This window comes from Micromesistius poutassou (assembly GCF_964030765.1).
Source record: "Micromesistius poutassou genome assembly, chromosome: 10".
NCBI lineage: Eukaryota > Metazoa > Chordata > Actinopteri > Gadiformes > Gadidae > Micromesistius > Micromesistius poutassou.
This window is the reverse complement of record NC_140280.1, coordinates 13,459,674-13,476,462: the sequence shown is the minus strand read 5'-3', so window position 1 is coordinate 13,476,462 and position 16,789 is coordinate 13,459,674. Positions and strand designations below refer to the sequence as shown.

The 16,789-nt window shown below is 42.3% G+C and overlaps 3 protein-coding genes across 3 annotated transcripts in view; 1 reads left to right on the top strand and 2 right to left on the bottom strand.

Moving 5' to 3' along the window:
• Positions 1 to 855, bottom strand: part of cltca (clathrin, heavy chain a (Hc)) — a 34,684-nt gene extending 33,829 nt beyond the window's left edge. The window contains exon 1 of the mRNA XM_084474198.1: positions 554 to 855. Coding sequence (XP_084330324.1) covers positions 554 to 595 — 42 coding nt within the window. The 5' untranslated portion in view covers positions 596 to 855. The remainder of the gene's footprint in view (positions 1 to 553) is intronic.
• A 5,337-nt stretch (positions 856 to 6,192) lies between these two features.
• On the top strand, positions 6,193 to 8,840 carry spata22 (spermatogenesis associated 22; the record flags this gene model as incomplete). Its single annotated transcript, XM_084474778.1, has 7 exons — positions 6,193 to 6,232; positions 6,364 to 6,495; positions 6,661 to 6,844; positions 7,105 to 7,459; positions 7,656 to 7,785; positions 7,894 to 7,991; positions 8,649 to 8,840. 7 exons carry the CDS (start codon positions 6,193 to 6,195, stop codon positions 8,838 to 8,840), a joined length of 1,131 nt encoding a protein of 376 aa, XP_084330904.1.
• A 2,760-nt stretch (positions 8,841 to 11,600) lies between these two features.
• lhfpl7 (LHFPL tetraspan subfamily member 7) overlaps positions 11,601 to 16,789 on the bottom strand; it is a gene marked incomplete at both ends in the record, with an annotated part of 46,205 nt that continues 41,016 nt past the window's right edge. The window contains one exon of the mRNA XM_084474002.1: positions 11,601 to 11,827. Within this exon, the coding sequence (XP_084330128.1) occupies positions 11,601 to 11,827 (227 nt within the window). The remainder of the gene's footprint in view (positions 11,828 to 16,789) is intronic.

Here is a 16,789-nt window from a genome sequence, read left to right as displayed (position 1 = left end):
ATAATTTAATATTTTCCAACAGATTTCTTCCATTACATTGACGTTAAATCTGTCAGATTGCTTCACCGGATATATATATAAAGAAGCACACCTTTGGACTAAATAAACGGTCACGACTCCTAACTCGAGATCGTTCACTGCTGCAGGTAATGTCTCGGACGTGAGAGTTTCGGGTTGCTACCGTGGACAGTGTAGTTTATAGTTTAACCTATTCAACACAATAAACGCCAGCACAGTGAAGTACAAGAGTATCGGATGTCACCAATCGTGTTTAGACAAACAATAAAGACGTAGACCGGCATTGTCAACGGCAAGTGTTGCAGGCTACAGTTTCGATGGCAAAGCTATAGTGCTTAGTGGGATAAACGTCACCCACACTGGTTAGCTAGTTAGCATTGCACTGCACTAGCTGATTGAGCTAGCAGGCTCAATTAGCCAACGATAGCATTTACTGGTAGGCTTGTAGACGACCCGAAGATAACGCCGTTTCAACAATTAAATGAACAACCACCCAACATGTGCGACATTTCTACCACTCATTCATCGGCATTACCTGCAGGTGCTCCTGGAAGCGGATAGGCAGGATCTGAGCCATGGCGGTGTCTCTACTCTCCTCCTATATGCTCTAATGCTAACAAACTACGACTTCTTCCCTCAGATCCTAGCCGGAGAGCCAGGGGACGGCTGTTGTAAAGTCCCAGTAGATGAATACCACGCGTTGTTCTTAAATGTGTTAGCAGAATGTTGGCGGTGTTATTCGACTTTAAACTATGTACTTGCTGGCTTCCCCCTAGCTAGTTGGTGCCGCTACACTGTCTCCCTGGACCTGCAATGGCGGTGGAGGTTGGTCAGCGCTCGGCAGAGGAAACATTCCGGAAATGAATGTGTACTCATGGCGGCGGAGGAATATCCATTCCAATGGCAGATCAAAAAGTGAAAATGGTAAACGAAATATACGAGGTGTTGCACATATGCACACTGAAAGATATATTCTGCTATGCCAGACACGTTAACGTTTACTTCGAAATGAAATGTGACACAGTTTTTAGAGTTGGAAAATAGGCACTATTTCTTTGCGATTTGCCCTTTAATTTTTGCCACATCATTCGTCTTTGTGAATTAACGTCAGTTCCTACTTGTTTACCACAGTTGAACACCACCAATGAAAATACTCCGCGCACATTACGGAATTTCAATTTCTCAGGAAAGTTAAATAAATACACTTTTTCTTCTTTCCTCGCTATGTTCTTCCACGTACACAATGTATTGAATGTAATATGGAGATAATTAAATATGAAATATTACACATTTTACACATATGCCTGTCTTTAGGTTTCGAATATAACAGGTTTTGATTTGTTAGAAAAAATAATTATATAATCAGACTTTAGGCAAGGTTTACTGTAATGCGAAATATTATTCAGTTAATCATAGCTCAACACACACACACACACACACACACACACACACACACACACACACACACAAATTCCTCTGTATCATGAAAAGTGCTATATAAATGCAATTTATTATTATTATTATTATTATTATTATTATTATTATTATCATTATTATCATTATCATCATCATCATCATCCTGTTCCTAAACTTACAATCATTTTTTTACTCTGCACAGTGGGAAGAAAGAAAATGATTTTCTTTTTGTAGCCTATCAATGCCTTTCTTATCACTTACATTTATCAATGAACATTAATATACAAATATGTAGGTTGAAGGGTAAACTAAAGTGACCATTTCCCCTTTTTTATGTACGCAACTATGGTGGCCACAGGATGTTAAAGCATTGCTTAATCAAAATCGGCTGGTTGAGAAACTTGATCATCGCTGACCCCACAGAAGGGGCGCTCTGTATTCGCTGAGCTAGCAGTGGCGTCTCAGGAACTGAATGGTCACTGATTTTAAAGCAGAATTGATCAGTATGCAGCGTTTGTTTGCACCGGTTTTCAGAGAATATCCAACATTAGGCTATTCTTTTGTTCCTTTGATATTCTATTTTTTTCAATGTGATAAAGCAGCACTGAATATAATTACTACAAAACAATATTGATACAATGTGTAATTAATTAGAAACATTTTCACACAAAAACGAAATAGAAAGAAAAGTATAGTAAACAGTAAAGTTAAAAAAAGGCTACTAACCATCAGTATTACCACACTCTTTTATTGGCTGTGTGTTTCTTTAAAAGCACCACTTCGCCTTGTTCACCTGAATAGGATTTATTTGCTGTTGCCATGGAGATACCGAGACTGTGTCACCCATAGTGAGGCAGTGTATGATATCTTAAGAAATATAAATAAACACATCCTTCGGACACAACAGGGTTTGATCAGCCTCAAGCTACAAACGGAAGCAATGCTCTTGTAACTTCTAATAGGCAAACCTGAATATGATAATGTCTTTCCTGGTTAAGACCCCACCCATCTGGGATGAAGTAAACGAGAGACACACTCACTGAAACACTGACTCTATAACCCAGCCTTTTTTAAATAGAAATGGAGATCAGCCATAAAGAAAAGGTAACTGTCTCATGCAGATATCTGGCTGTTAAGACTCTTTGTTGGCAAGGGTTTAGGCACAGATGGGAGCGCTGTGTCTTCCTGTCGATTGGAAGACCGCCCCCCAGAGATACAGAAAGGAGGGAGTGGATCTGACACTAGTATCCGGAGCTGGTTTTAAGAAGCCACAAAGGCTCTCTGTCTGCTCTCTCTCTCTCTCTCTCTCTCTCTCTCTCTCTCTCTCTCTCTCTCTCTCTCGAGCGAGCGAGCGAGCCTGATCATATCAACATTTTCTTAATCCAGTGTTTTTAGTAGCAGGGGGTACACACACATTCATCACTGTACCACCACTGTTGATTCTTCTGTTATTTGATCAATCTGCATTGAAAGCTAAAGTCCTAATTTTTGCATGGACATGCCTTCTACCCAACCACTGTTTCTGTCTTTGTGGCTTTTACCTGAATGCTTCAGATGGTTGAATTTGAAAATGGAGGCAGTAAGAAAAACAGATTACACCAGTATTATCCTTTAAACAAAATGCAAACCAGAAAACACTATTACTATCACAATTATGCATGTTGCTTCTGTGATGAAACCAATGCCTTGATTGTTAATGTTTAGGCAGAGAGAGGGGGTCCAATGTGTAATTGTAGATGTTAGGTATCAATTATTTCTGATAGACCTGTTAAACTCACCAACTCACCTATTTCATAATTCATTTTGATAGTGATTCATCATCTTCTTACACAAAACGTGCTGGACATGTAACAATAATAAGCAATGTGAGGGACCAAGCATGTCCACCTCACAGGAAGGAATGGTGAGGGACAAAAGGTGTCCTTTTAGCAAAGAAAGGTTTTGTTGTTGCCATAAAAATAACAAAAATCCTTCTCAAACATGCGGCATAGAAGATCGATGGCTGTTCCTTGCTGGGTGAGGATCACAACTTCAGTGAACTTCCTTAATACCTGCTGTCTGCACGGCACCCACAACAGGTTACTCGGATACTCCACATCAACCGGCCTAGTCTGCAGATGAGGGCGAGTACTTCCAGGTGAGGAACCCTCCCCAGGGAGTGGAGCTACCCAGGGTGCTGATTTGTGCCCTGCTGTCCGGTACTATGGGGGTGCTGAATGTCTGTGGGCGTTGTCATATACCAGTCTATTACCACATGATATCCTGGTACCATCCCTTTGGCTATGCATGTTATATTTTGCAATGGTATGTACATATGATGTAATGATAAAGTGATGTAGCTGGCATTATGCGCATAACTCAATCAATCAACCCTGTGCTTATACAATTATGGCAAGCCATAGCTCATAAAGAATACAATATCAATATATATAAATAAATTACTAGTAAAAAATGACTCAGCTCACAATAATGTCAATACAACACTTTGTGCAACACAATAGGGTTTAATATGATACTGCTTTGGTTGAGGAAGGCATCTGTCACGATCGATATTCTGTGTCATTTTCCTATCCGTCTCTTTCTTGGCTCCTTTAGATTCAAATTCAAAGTGTTTTCCTGAATGTCCTGTCGATGTCTTCAGTGTTTGTTCCACACCATTGGTTTCCTACCAGCTGTGTCAGATAATTAAAATTAACAAGCACACATTGAAGGCTCAGTCCAGTGTCAGTCGCTTGTTTGTCTGATGTGTTTTGCGTCCCTTTTCCAGTGTTTAAATATCCAAAATATTCTTTACACGTGTGTTCCATTTGTGTGTTGTGTGTTTGGGTCCAATCTGCTGTTTTAAATTGAAACTGATGTTACATTCCAGGTTATAGGCCCTATGTACATTCCTTAAAACACAACCAATTTAGATTAAAAGTCGCAATGGGTTAGATTGAGTCGTCAGAGTGAGTAGGCAGGAGACTTTCAGAAGTGAAAAACCCAATAAGTAAGAGTAAAAATAAATAAGAGTTTGTTCCACTCTAACTGGCTGTGCAACTGTGTGAAGCAAACTAGTGTAGCACTGCTGGCTGGTTTGCATGAGTGCAGGGGGTTTTGGGAGTGTCAATGGTAATATTATTGTAAACAAAGAGAGCTGGCCAGCATATTTTATTTGTAGTATATATCAGTTATGAGTTGGGATTTTATTGATAACAGTTAACTATCGATCAGCATGAATACAGATGTCCAGGTTATTTTAGCTATGAGCTAGTTTAAATGTTACTCATTGTGACTTTAAGTAAAGTGTTCACAGATACAACTGCACTATCTGTATGCAATCTTTGTTTCGTTGTTTTCATTATTGTATTTTCGATTTTTTTAAGGATAGGCCTACATGAAGTAGGCTTTATTGTAGCGTTTAACCTTTAAATGTTCAAGTGACGTTAGTAAAGTGATGTCTACATATGGATTTTGTTAATGTAGGCAACAAATATGTGTTCCTACTGTTGGGAAAAACAGTCTAGTCTGTCTAGTTACTTGACCAGATAAAATGAGACAGAGAGGTAATAAAGTCTGTCAGCACGAGGGCCTCGGATTTATTGAGTAAAGTAGCAAAGGTGATACAGATTCACAAAGCGTGAGAGATCGAATATTTCTAAGTCCCTAACAGCGCTGAGGTCGTCTGGAGCTTCGCCTCTGTGGAAGTTCTGCTTCAGAAGAGCATGAGGCATTCTGTGTGGTACAGTCTTATGCTATATTTTCCCTCCCAACGAGGTGTGTGCGTTTAGGCTGGTGTGTGTGTTTCTGGATGTTTAGCTTGACCTTGAGCCTCCGGGTTCTGATGTCTTTATGAGTGTCTTCTGTGTTTCTAACCAGGTGCGAGGGCTTCTCGAGGGGTATCTTGTCCCTGAGTTGTGGCCGAATATTATCAGCAGACTGACTCCTGTTCTTGCGAATGTGTGGTGCATTGTCTGAGTCTCCAGCATCTCCCCTAGTTGGGACATGCGGCCTCCGGCTCAGGCCTTGACCTGAAAAAATAGCTGACTATATTCGTAATGTACATGTGATATGTTCGTTAAGTTAGAACAAGAGTTAACTATATTCGTAATGTACATGTCATGTGATGTGCTCATTGGGCTATTTTGCCCATCACTACCAAGATTAAACAATTACAACAGACATACAACTCATTTACAATTCTAGCCCTGTTTCTTGACTCCTTTCTTGAACCTTTTCACATTATTGCAATGAAACCCTTTATGGACGTGTCTGCCTGTTAAATCTGCACATGACGGTATATGTTGGTCTTGGAATTGTCGCGGAGATACAATTTTAACTTTTGTTTTTTATTAAAAGGCATTCATAATGTTATTGTGCAAATATTTTAAGAGTAGCCTATAACACGTTTAAATTCCACAGAAGAGATTTTGGCGCGCGTAGCTGTCCAGGGTCCTGTAGAAGTCGTCTCCTGACGGCGGTAACGTCGGCTTTGTTTACTTGTAGCATGTAGAATACTAACCAGCAGGATAGACAACTAAATGTAACTAGGTCGATGCCACTACATTGAAAAATGTTTTAACTCTTGAGTGTTATCCCCAAGAGTTAAAACGTCCCGCATTTTTGCTCCAGGGAAAGCATTTTAGCTTTTAGGAAAGTCCACATTTAACGAGTTAACGCTAGCCACTGTGAGCTAGTTCGTTGGCTAATCGAAATCCTTTATTAGGCTACTGGCATACAATTTGAAATAGAAAGAGGAAAGAACATACTCTCAACAGTATGAAAAGATATGAAGACCAACAAGAAAGGCCAACAGCAGGTTGGCAAAAAAATTACTTTAGTAGCTTTTTTATTCGTGTTTTTTTTTTGATTCGTTTGACTATCAAATACAGCATAGTTGAAACACCTTTTATGTGTACTTATGTCTGAATGGGACCGTGTCTCTTCTAGGATGCCTCTCTGTGCCACTCTTTAATCAGAAGAAAAGGACCAGAATGCCCATGACATCTAATCCCTCAGAGAAAGACTTCGGTGTCAGCAACGAGTGCATGCCAAGTACTAGTTCATTTACCAGCGCACAAGGTGAAATACCGATCGTGTCATGATCTGGGAGAAAATCCACAGATCCAGTGATCCCGCCTGTTTTCGGCCACAAGGTGGCAGTGCATACGGACAATGTGTGTCTTAAGAAGATATCCTCCTTATGCATGTCTCTTTCTCATAGTGTATGTATTGTTTGTCCTTAAGGAGGTTACCAGGCTTCAAGTTTCCCTACCAGTACACCCCAGGGCTACTTTTGGAACAGACAGAGTAACCCTCAGCCTTATCAGCAGTCTCCGCAGAGTGGTAGCATGCGGCCGGCACCCGGACCAGCCCCTACCATTAGAACCTTTGCACCCCTACCACACCCATACAAACCTGGGAACTTGAGGTACCCCTGAACGCCTACTACAATATGGACCAATTAACATTAAAGCTAATTATTTTTCACTTATGTTCACACATGTTACTCGTAAATTCAGCACACCAAGTAATTTCAACTTTGTGTGCACATAATTGTAGGCTTGAAATTGCACCGATCACAAATAATGTGATTTACAACACACCTCAAAAAAGAATGCTTTTTAAGATATACCTATTGTAAAATCTACAAAATATGGTTATAGTTTAACTCATCAAACATGTCTTTAGTCAGATGAACCAACAGGACTCCCCGGCCACCGCTAACCAGAGACAAACCAACTACTGCCCCGCTGCCTACACCAATGAAAGGACTCGGGTCCAGACCAAGCCTGGACCTCAAAGAGGTTTTTCTCAAATGGGTCAGCATGGATCCTATTCACAGGCCAGTGCTCCAAATAACCTCTACACCCAACCGCCCAGACCTCCCCTCCCTCAGCCCAGCCGGCCTCTTGCTCACACAGAAAAGACACAAAACACTTCCTGGAGATTTAAACCCACTAACATCCAGGGTTCAGAGAGACCCCCAGTGGAAACAAACCACAGCACATTTCGCTCTCAGAGTGCCTCCGGGCCACCATCACAGGTAAGACAACCATGGCAAATACAAAAAATTTTATTGCATGTTTTTCCGAAAATGTATTATAAAGGAATGTCTAATTATTTTGTCTTGATTGTGAAAGCTTATTGGCTTAAGTGTCAACAAAAGTATAATAAAAGTATGTGTACTTACTGATGATTCTGATGCATACTAATATTATTGTTGTGGTCGATGCCAAAAGACCCAACCAGCCTTTCAGATTCAGAAGTCAGCCACGGGTCAATCATTGAGGATTCTGACAGCTGTTATTGCTGGCATGAAACACTGGAGCCAGTTCAAGGACAGAGCACCGTACCTGTTTGAGATATTTGGTTAGTCACTTTGAGTTATGTAACTTAATACTCTGGTTACTCTGGTAACTGGTTGCCCATATGCTATTCATCTGACATCATCTGACAGGCTGTGCTTCTTGTTTGCAGCTACTTTGGACTCTGCTGTAACCATGGGCTCACATGGATCCAAGAGCTTCCTCCTAAGAGATGGGAAGGCTACTGTGCAGTGTGTCTACTATGAGAACGTAAGGGCCATGATGACCCGGTGCAGGGTGGTATAATGGCTAGGGAGGTTCGACTACCAACCCAAAAGTGGGAGTGGGTTCGATGTCGAGGGACCAACATGTAAGAAGTAGACTGAACTAGTGAAGATAAGTCTACTAACCGTGCCATGACACCTCCATGGAAAGGGTACATTTCTCCATCTGGAATTAATAAAGTACATTTTTGTAGCATTGACGATGCTACACGCCACCTGGCTTTTACAGGGCTACTCCATAAAAGGGACACAGGGTGGTGATGTTGGAACCAGTGTATCGCCAAGGTTGAGTATATACAGAGCAGGAGGGAGTGTGTGTGGAGATGGCTGGTTTACCTTTGCATTTTGATCGCTCAATGCATAGCAGGTGTGCACCCTCACCCAGCCCCAGATTCCAATCAGTCTGTCTCGGGCAAGATGAGTCTGCTTAAACCAGCCGTCATCCACACACACTCCACAATCTTATTTTATCTTAAATAGATGTATAGTAATAGTAAAAGGTACACTTCCTGAGGTTTAAGGCGAGGTTCTCGCCGATAATGGTGCTCACTCTAAACCTTCCCTAAACCTCCTAACTGTGTATTAGTTTGGCCTTGATGGCGCCTCCCCACGTACCTATCTGTCTTTTAAATGCCCCTAACAGGAGCAGGAGCTGCCCCGGCTGATCCGTGGGCAGGTCCAGCGCTGTGTGGGCAATTACGACCATGCCAAGGACCTCCTGATGTGTGTTTCCGTCCGGCCCGCTCTGCCCTCAGAGCACAGGAATGCCCAGGAGGCCGTCAAAGCCTGCAATGTAGAGATGAGGGTGCTGGTCAAGTCATTCAGCGAAGTCTGAGCAGAAGCAACTTCCTTGCCTGAGAAAATACTACATATTCTTAATGAGTTATATTCTCTATTAATGTATTAATATATGGGATATGTACATGAAAAATAGGTCACCTGCAATATGTTATGTGATTTGTCCAACATACTACTACAGGTCTTACCTGTAAGGGGCGCTGTTGTCATGTTCTATATTTGTGAGTGGCAAGTTGTTTCAGGTTGTTTAAAAATATATATAGTATAATTTATTCTATATCTTAAAAGTAGAACAGAATAGTTTGATTGCATTTCGAGCACTTCCAGCAAAATAAAATGTGTTTTTCTTCAGTTTTTGAAATTTTATTGCAAAGAAAATTCACAGAACAGCAAATATTGTCAGAGCGCTTGATCAGGGAAGAGCATTAAAGATGAGGTTACATCTGAAATGTAATCCTTGAAAGAGGGGTTGGCTTAGAATGAAGTTTGAAATCACGTACAATTATTAATTTATTTAAAGTCAAACATTACAATGAAAAACTCAATACTTCTATACGCTACGAAAACAGTTTTTTTTAACAGTGCCGAGATTTGACACAGAAGGGTAGAACAAATTGGGGCATTGTTTCCGTCCAGTGCAGTAATGCCATTCATTTGTACAGTCAAGCACAGTATAAGGTCCAATACAATACCAACACATTATTCTTCATATTTCAAAAAAATACAGCAACATAATTACAGTTATTTTTCAAGGGCAAGACATTATGGATTCAAACTAAATGTTGGCATTTTTAAAGGTTAAACGTAATTAAACTCATTCATTAAGAATAATTAACACTTATATAAAAGGAAGGTCTATTTTGATGAAATTGGCAGTGCACAGGGTAAGTAATTGGGAAACATGTTTTGTCTGTGGAACATCACAGGAACAATCAGTCAGAGGAGGTGGAGAATGAGTGGATCTCAAGGACATGCACCATGTTTCACATTTGATGTGAAGAACGTATTAACTTTACATTACCTGAAGCCAAGGTTCAATTGGTTCAGTTCTTACCTCTGCCACTCAAATCCACATCCTACAGGGACTCCGAGAATAGGTATATTAGTGGGATGGCCCGACCTTTTAATTTAACCATTAGAGTGGCTTTCTGCCTCTGGGTAAAGTCAAAACAGGCCAGGGTGTAATTGAATATAAGTACATCAGTTTCTATCTCTGTGCAATTATTTCCACGGTGTAGAAGCTTTTGTAAACTTGCTTCCTAGACATTTCCAAAGTTCATCAGATCACATTTATTACACTGAAGTACAGAAGAAACACTTTACCACAGAGAGAGAGAGAGAGAGAGAGAGAAAGAAATACAACTAAAAGTAATACACCTTACACATCAAGATCCAGTTATTCATAAGTAAGTAACCTGATAAGAGTATTGAACATGTTCATCTTGGTTATGTTAAAAGGCACAAGTTGGTATGGTCGGACGATCACATTTAAAATCCAGATCAAAATGTTCTTGCAATAGCAAACCCCAACTGATCATGCATGTTTCACTGTAATCCTTTCTATCCCTGCCTTTTGCGTGTTTCAATTTGATCTTGAATCTGAGAATGAGATTCAAGTGTGTTTTATGTAGAAGACCAAAATAAACTATGCAGGGTTACCAAAGCCAAACAGATCACACCAAGAATTCCGGGGGGGAAAAGGGTTGAAACAAAGAAGCAATTTTTCCCACATCAACTGATCACAAAGCATCTTAAAAACATTGACTTTTGACAACTAGTATATTACTTTATAATGTAATTCCTCTTCAGGAGAACAAAGGGTTTCCATGCTTCTTGCCGGCAGGTCGAGGCTGTGTGTAATGGTAGCTTTCTGTGTAAAATGTCCAACATTTGTCCAACTTTGCAAGCCTTTAGAGCCGACAGTTTGAGATCAGCTGCTGTCTAATTTGGTCACACCTTTGTCAAGAACGTCCATTATCCAAGAGAACTGGTAAGAATGTCTTGTTAATTTGTCCAACCTTTAAAATCCAGCTCCATATTTACAATCCAATGGCATCCAAAATGAGTCACTAGATGTGAGGACTTGAAAGTCAAGGGTCCATTTTTATTTCCACGCTCATTTGAAGTTGCACTCCATTCCACCCTTCACCTTCAGAAGTCCCTTAACCAATCATATTATAATGTCACAAGCTCTTTAAATGAAAATGTCCTTATTTCCACAATGACAGAAACCTCTTCTGGATCAGAGTAATGACGCTCGCTATTCGCCTTGTCCAGACAGCGTGGGAGATGAATGAGAATTTTATTCTACTGCAATTACCAACAAACAATTAAAAATAGAAGGAAGTAGTCAGGCATTTGGAGGGTTTCCCTTTAATACATCAGTAGGAATGTCTGCCATATGTTTGGATTTATGTAAAAAGAGGTTAATCTCCTTCCAGACAACAAAGGTATACACTAACAAGCTGAGGATCATGACAACAAAACAGTTTGTTATAACAAACCAAAACAAACAAACCAAAGACTTTCCTGCGCACATTATTTTTGTTTAGTCTTACGATAAAGTCAGTCAGTCAAGCCGTGTGGTTCGTTGGCTCAGTAAATACCGGCTCTTTAAAAACAGCATCCTAGTTGTATTATTTTTTTGATGGGACATGCTAGGCCACGCCTCTCTCTCCCCGACCCCAGAACAAGAAAGCAGAGCGGATCGGGGCGATGGTGCGTCATCGATGGAGAGAGAGAGAGAGAGAAAGAGAGGGGGATACCACGGGGGGGGCGTCGACCCTGGAGCAATGCACTATAAGAGAGTGGGCAGGGGGGTCGGAGACAGCTGCTCCTTGGGCGCGTATTTGGCGAAGAAGGGCAGGAAGAGGGTGAGCATCACCCCCACGATGGCCAGCATGTAGCCCCAGCCTATCTGACAGTCCCCCGCGTTGTAGATGTCTGAGTTACCGCAGAAGGAGCGCACCAGGCTGGAGTTCAGGCCGAAGGGGTACACCAGCAGACCGGAGCCCATGATGAACACTGCAGGATGGGGGGGGGGGGGGGGGGGGGGGGGGGGGGGGAGAGAGAGAGAACACAACGCTGGGTCACAGGACAGAATATCAGAATGAGACACACACACTGCTCCCTGATGGAGGGACAGGGGTAGTGCAGGGGCGGACCTACCATTAGGCAAACACAGGCAATTGCCTGGGGCCCCGAGATTTCCAGGGGCCCCCAAACGTCTCATACAAAACTGATTAATAAAGTTTTCTTCGATTTAAAGCAATTATTTTTTTTTTGGTCTTAATTTGTGCGCTTAAAAATCCATAAAAATGCTTAATCTATCATGATCTTTTGACTGCCCCCCCCCTCCCTTCTCATGCAATGGACTATTCCATGTTACTGTGCATGTGCAGGCTTGATTCAGGAAGACGGTACCAAAACAAACTAGTTGGCGCGGGTTGAGAAAATGAAGCGGAGTTATACGATATATATATATATATATATATATATATATATATACAGTGCAGAACGAGAATGTGGAGGGCCCCAATGACTGGGTTTGCCTTGGGCCCCCAAATGACTAAGTACGCCCCTGGGGTAGTGCACACATTACATGACAGCTGACCCCCTACTGGAGCCCTGGAGCCCAGTGAAGCCAGCAGGTGGTGTGTGGACTGGCAGCCTCCTCGGTGGTGCACTACACCGGCACCTGCTACACTGGCGCCCAGGTCAGAGGGCCCCTCTGGTTGGAAGTGACACAGAAGGGCTGCCTGGGGCCCAGCAGCGTCATCACACCCGCCACAAGGAGATGGTACAGTGTCGTTAGCCTCATAGCATAATTGCCTAAGTCATATTTTAAGGTTCATCTTGTATTTAGCGTCAAAAATGCCAAAGTGACTGAGGCAGATAGTGATTATGGAATGTAAAAAGCACGCAGATTGGCTTAGGATATAGTCAATGAGGAACAGTGACTCAGCAGCATTAGCAGAGTAGAGTTAGGTTAAATGTCACAATTTGGCCAGAATAGGACTTCCACAATTGTGCTATGAGGCTAACGATATGAGAATTTGATATTGTGGGAATATGACATGAAGAGAGCACACCAATACTAACTCATATCAAATTCAGGTTGAATTTCAGATATGAAGTTGATGTCGAAACAAATCTGCCCTATACTCGGGCATACCAATATATTGATGTGTCCTTCTTGATATTCCCTTTCATTTCCAAACCACAGTAACATCTCCATATGGGTTTTTTATACGGTTTCTTGGCACGCAATTGATTGGCAGAGGTTGTACAAAATGAGTAATATCAATGCATTGCTCTATATGGCTGCATCCTGACACACCATGTTATGCTCTGTTGTGTAACTTAATACGATATGAGAAAATCAATGCCAGTTCTTATTAATCAAGAACGGCTTCAGCTTCACACAAAACAAATCATGTCTCCCGAAACTCATTAGCAAGTGAAGGACTGGAAGAGAAAAAGTCCCACCACTCTGCATGGCCACAAATGTGCGACCACACTCTCTCAGACACTGTGTGCTGTGCCAACAGAAAGGTAGCCAGAGTCTCACTCTCTTACTAATTGAGTCAAGTTTACCCTCACTCAGTGTTGCCAGGCAGGTATCGACGGAGCTAGAATACCAGTGCTATACTCATTCCAAGTGGCATTTCGGTTCACATTATTACTGCCTGTGCCATCAGGATGGGGGCCGTAGACGAGTTAACGTTAAAATAAATAACGAGAATAAAGTTTGCTGTAATCTGGAATCCATTGAGCCGCCGTATGTTCAATTTGCAGCACGGCAGCATGGTTAAAGGAATCCACTATTCCAGTGAAGGATAGGCTTAGGAAATAACTCATAAATCAATGGGCTGTGTGCTCAGCGTGGTGGAGATGTGCTGCTGTAATAGAGAGCGCGATAGGGGGTCTATATACTGTATCTTTGATGTGGTCCACGGGACACATCGCAGTGGTCAGTGGACCCACAGAACGAACTGGAGGCCAGGGAACAGAGAAACGCAAGCCGGTAGATGAAGATGGGAGGATAATTAATGAACGAGACAGCACGGCCGGCCTTAGAATAACCCAGGACTAACTCTGAGCAGTAGTGCAGCAGCTGTGTGTAATGGATAAGGAGGAGGAAGGTGTATAGAGCTCAGCAGCAGCTGTGCAGATCAGGTCAACGGGAGATATATACGGTAGAGCGGATCGCATCAGACAACTAAATCATGGGGCTCAACTCTCCAGAAAAGAGGAAATGATCTATAAGCATTTTCATATCACAGCCCCTGCAATGAGTCTCCATACAAGATAAATCAAACTAATTAGCCGACTCAATTGTTTACACAGGTGGCTTATGATCCTGGATAGTATAAAATATATCCATTGCACCTGTCTAATATTACCCACCGTGCAACTTTATTTATATAGCACTTCTCATACACGAGGCAGACTCAAAGTGCTTCACATATAAACATTGTCATACAATAAAAGAAAATAATAGATAAGTAAAAAGTATAATAGATAGAAAATAAAGGCAAATTTTAGAAACATTTTAGAAAGGCAAAGTAAAAAAAATTTGCATTTTAGAAAGTGAGAAAATAAAGGCAAAGTTAGTAATAAAATAAAAAATAGACAGAAGCATTGTAGATTTAAGATTTAGCAGAAAGCTAAAGCAAACATAAAAAAAAAACATATATACAGTATGAGTATATATTTTTAGCTGGATGCAGGTAGTGTATCAAAGGCTCCTACACCAACATTGACCCTACCCGACTGAAAATTGTTAAACCCAGTGTAGTATGTCAGGTCGCACACTAATAGAGGATGTTAGATGCAAAGAAGCATCATTAAAATGTAATTACTGCGGTTCACAGCAGAAAAAAGCGGTCCACAAAATAGCCACCGGGCATTAAAAACCATTTAGTGCCTGATAGATACAGTTTACTCAGCTTCAAGGATTCAGCCAACAGATTGCATTATTGGTGCACAGGAAGGAGAGGAAAGGAGCAGAGGGGGGGGGGGAGAGAGAGAGAATATGATCAGAGTGGGGAGGAGAGGAGAGGAGAGGAGAGGAGACAAATGACTGTGGTGATGATGAAGATGGTGACAGAGAGGAGAGGAGAGCAGAAGAGAGGAAATGGAGGAGAGGAGAGGGGAGGATTGACTGTGGTGATGATGAAGATGATGATGGAGAGGACAGGAGAGAAAACCTGTGGGGAGAGAATTATTGTCTGACACCCAATCAGGTAGGTCTGCTGAGCACTGCTAAGTCTCTAGGCTATCATAATGGCTCTCTGAGATTGAGCTTCAGCAAATAATGGGCAGAGAGCAAACCCAAAGTTAGCCATCTTCATACACATGACCTCTGGGAAATGGGTCTTCAGACAAACCTGTTACAATATTGCGGTACAATATTATCACATTATTGACTTGAGTGTTCCTCAAATACCAGATACTGCACTAGTTTTTGCTTTTATTCAAATACCTACATTAACAAATACATGTTTCGATTGTTCTAAATGTTTATCGAGAAACAAGGCGCGGGTCATGAATGTATAGCAGAAAGGCAGTCGATTTCCTTTAGCCCCGATCCCTATCAAATGTTAGCACGGATAGAGAACGCCACAATCAAGCCGAGCATGCTGCTGCAAACTCACTAGGCGCACCAGCCTGCCAATAGTGTTTGCGTTAGAGCAAAAGCCCAATTATTGTCAAGTGGTGAAAATTACCCACAGAAGCAAACATGCATGCTTGAGCGATTTACTAATATCTGTTACCAGCACTTCTGTTTTCTGTCTGGCAGAATCAAGCCATCCATGTTTTACCCTTCTATGAAATGGTTTTGTGTTAACAACCCTGAGGCGAGCAAACCTTGAGGAAAATCACAACAACACACGCATGGATGAGAGACAACTCATTTGAGCCCATTCCAGTAGCTATGGATCACAATTAAACCTTGGACATTTTGCCGAGTGTTTTGTCGCTAAAGGGAGCTTATTTTTTATGATGGAACCATCCGAGTGGAGAAGAACGAATGAGAGAGAAAGCTAGAGAGAGAGACACAGAGAGAGAGAGCGATAGAGAGAGAGGGAAGAGAGAGGGGGGGGGGAAATAGGGAGAGAGAGAGCGATAGAAAAGGATAGGGAGCAAAAATGGACCGGGCACTTCCTCTGGCAAAAGCCTCAGCACCCTGGACCCAATCAACCACGCCTCTCTGTCCACGCTCCCCTGAACTCACACCTCGCTCACAATCTGGCACGACACATTTTAGAAAGTTGCTGGCGGTGATGGCAATGCAGCGGTCGACAGGCTGCGAAAAAGAGAGAGCGAGAGGGAGAGAGAGAGAGAGAGAGGTAAGGAGAGTGAGAGAGAGAGAGGTAAGGAGAGTTAGAGAGAGAGAGAGAGAGAGAGAGAGAGAGAGAGAGGGGGGCTGAATGCGCACTCATGCCTTTTGAAGATGTGTGCTGAGGACCTGGCTTCGCCGGGTGACAGAACATGGTACTGCGGTTGCCGTCAGCAACTGCAGGCCTCCACTAATGCAATGCAGGGTCTTCTCATGTTTACCACACACACACACACACACACACACACACACACACACACACACACACACACACACACACACACACACACACACACACACACAAACACACACACATACACACACACACAAACGCCGCCATAACAGGCAAGATCTCATGAAATACACATTACATCACACATCCATCTGAATCATGATAGTAGTTTGAAACCGAATGAAATTGTGAACCACAAAACGTAGCTGACTGCGTGCGAGTTGATGGTCGACTCCACGTATTCATTTCTACACACACGCCTCCTGCCGGCGTCCCACCGCCGCCGCCACCGGCAGACTCCTGCCCCGCAGGTCTAACTCCATCACCCTCCACCGCCGTCTGCTCTCACCATCTCATCAGAGGAGGACAACCCAATGGAAGCCATCGGTAACGGATGGCACCCTGTCTC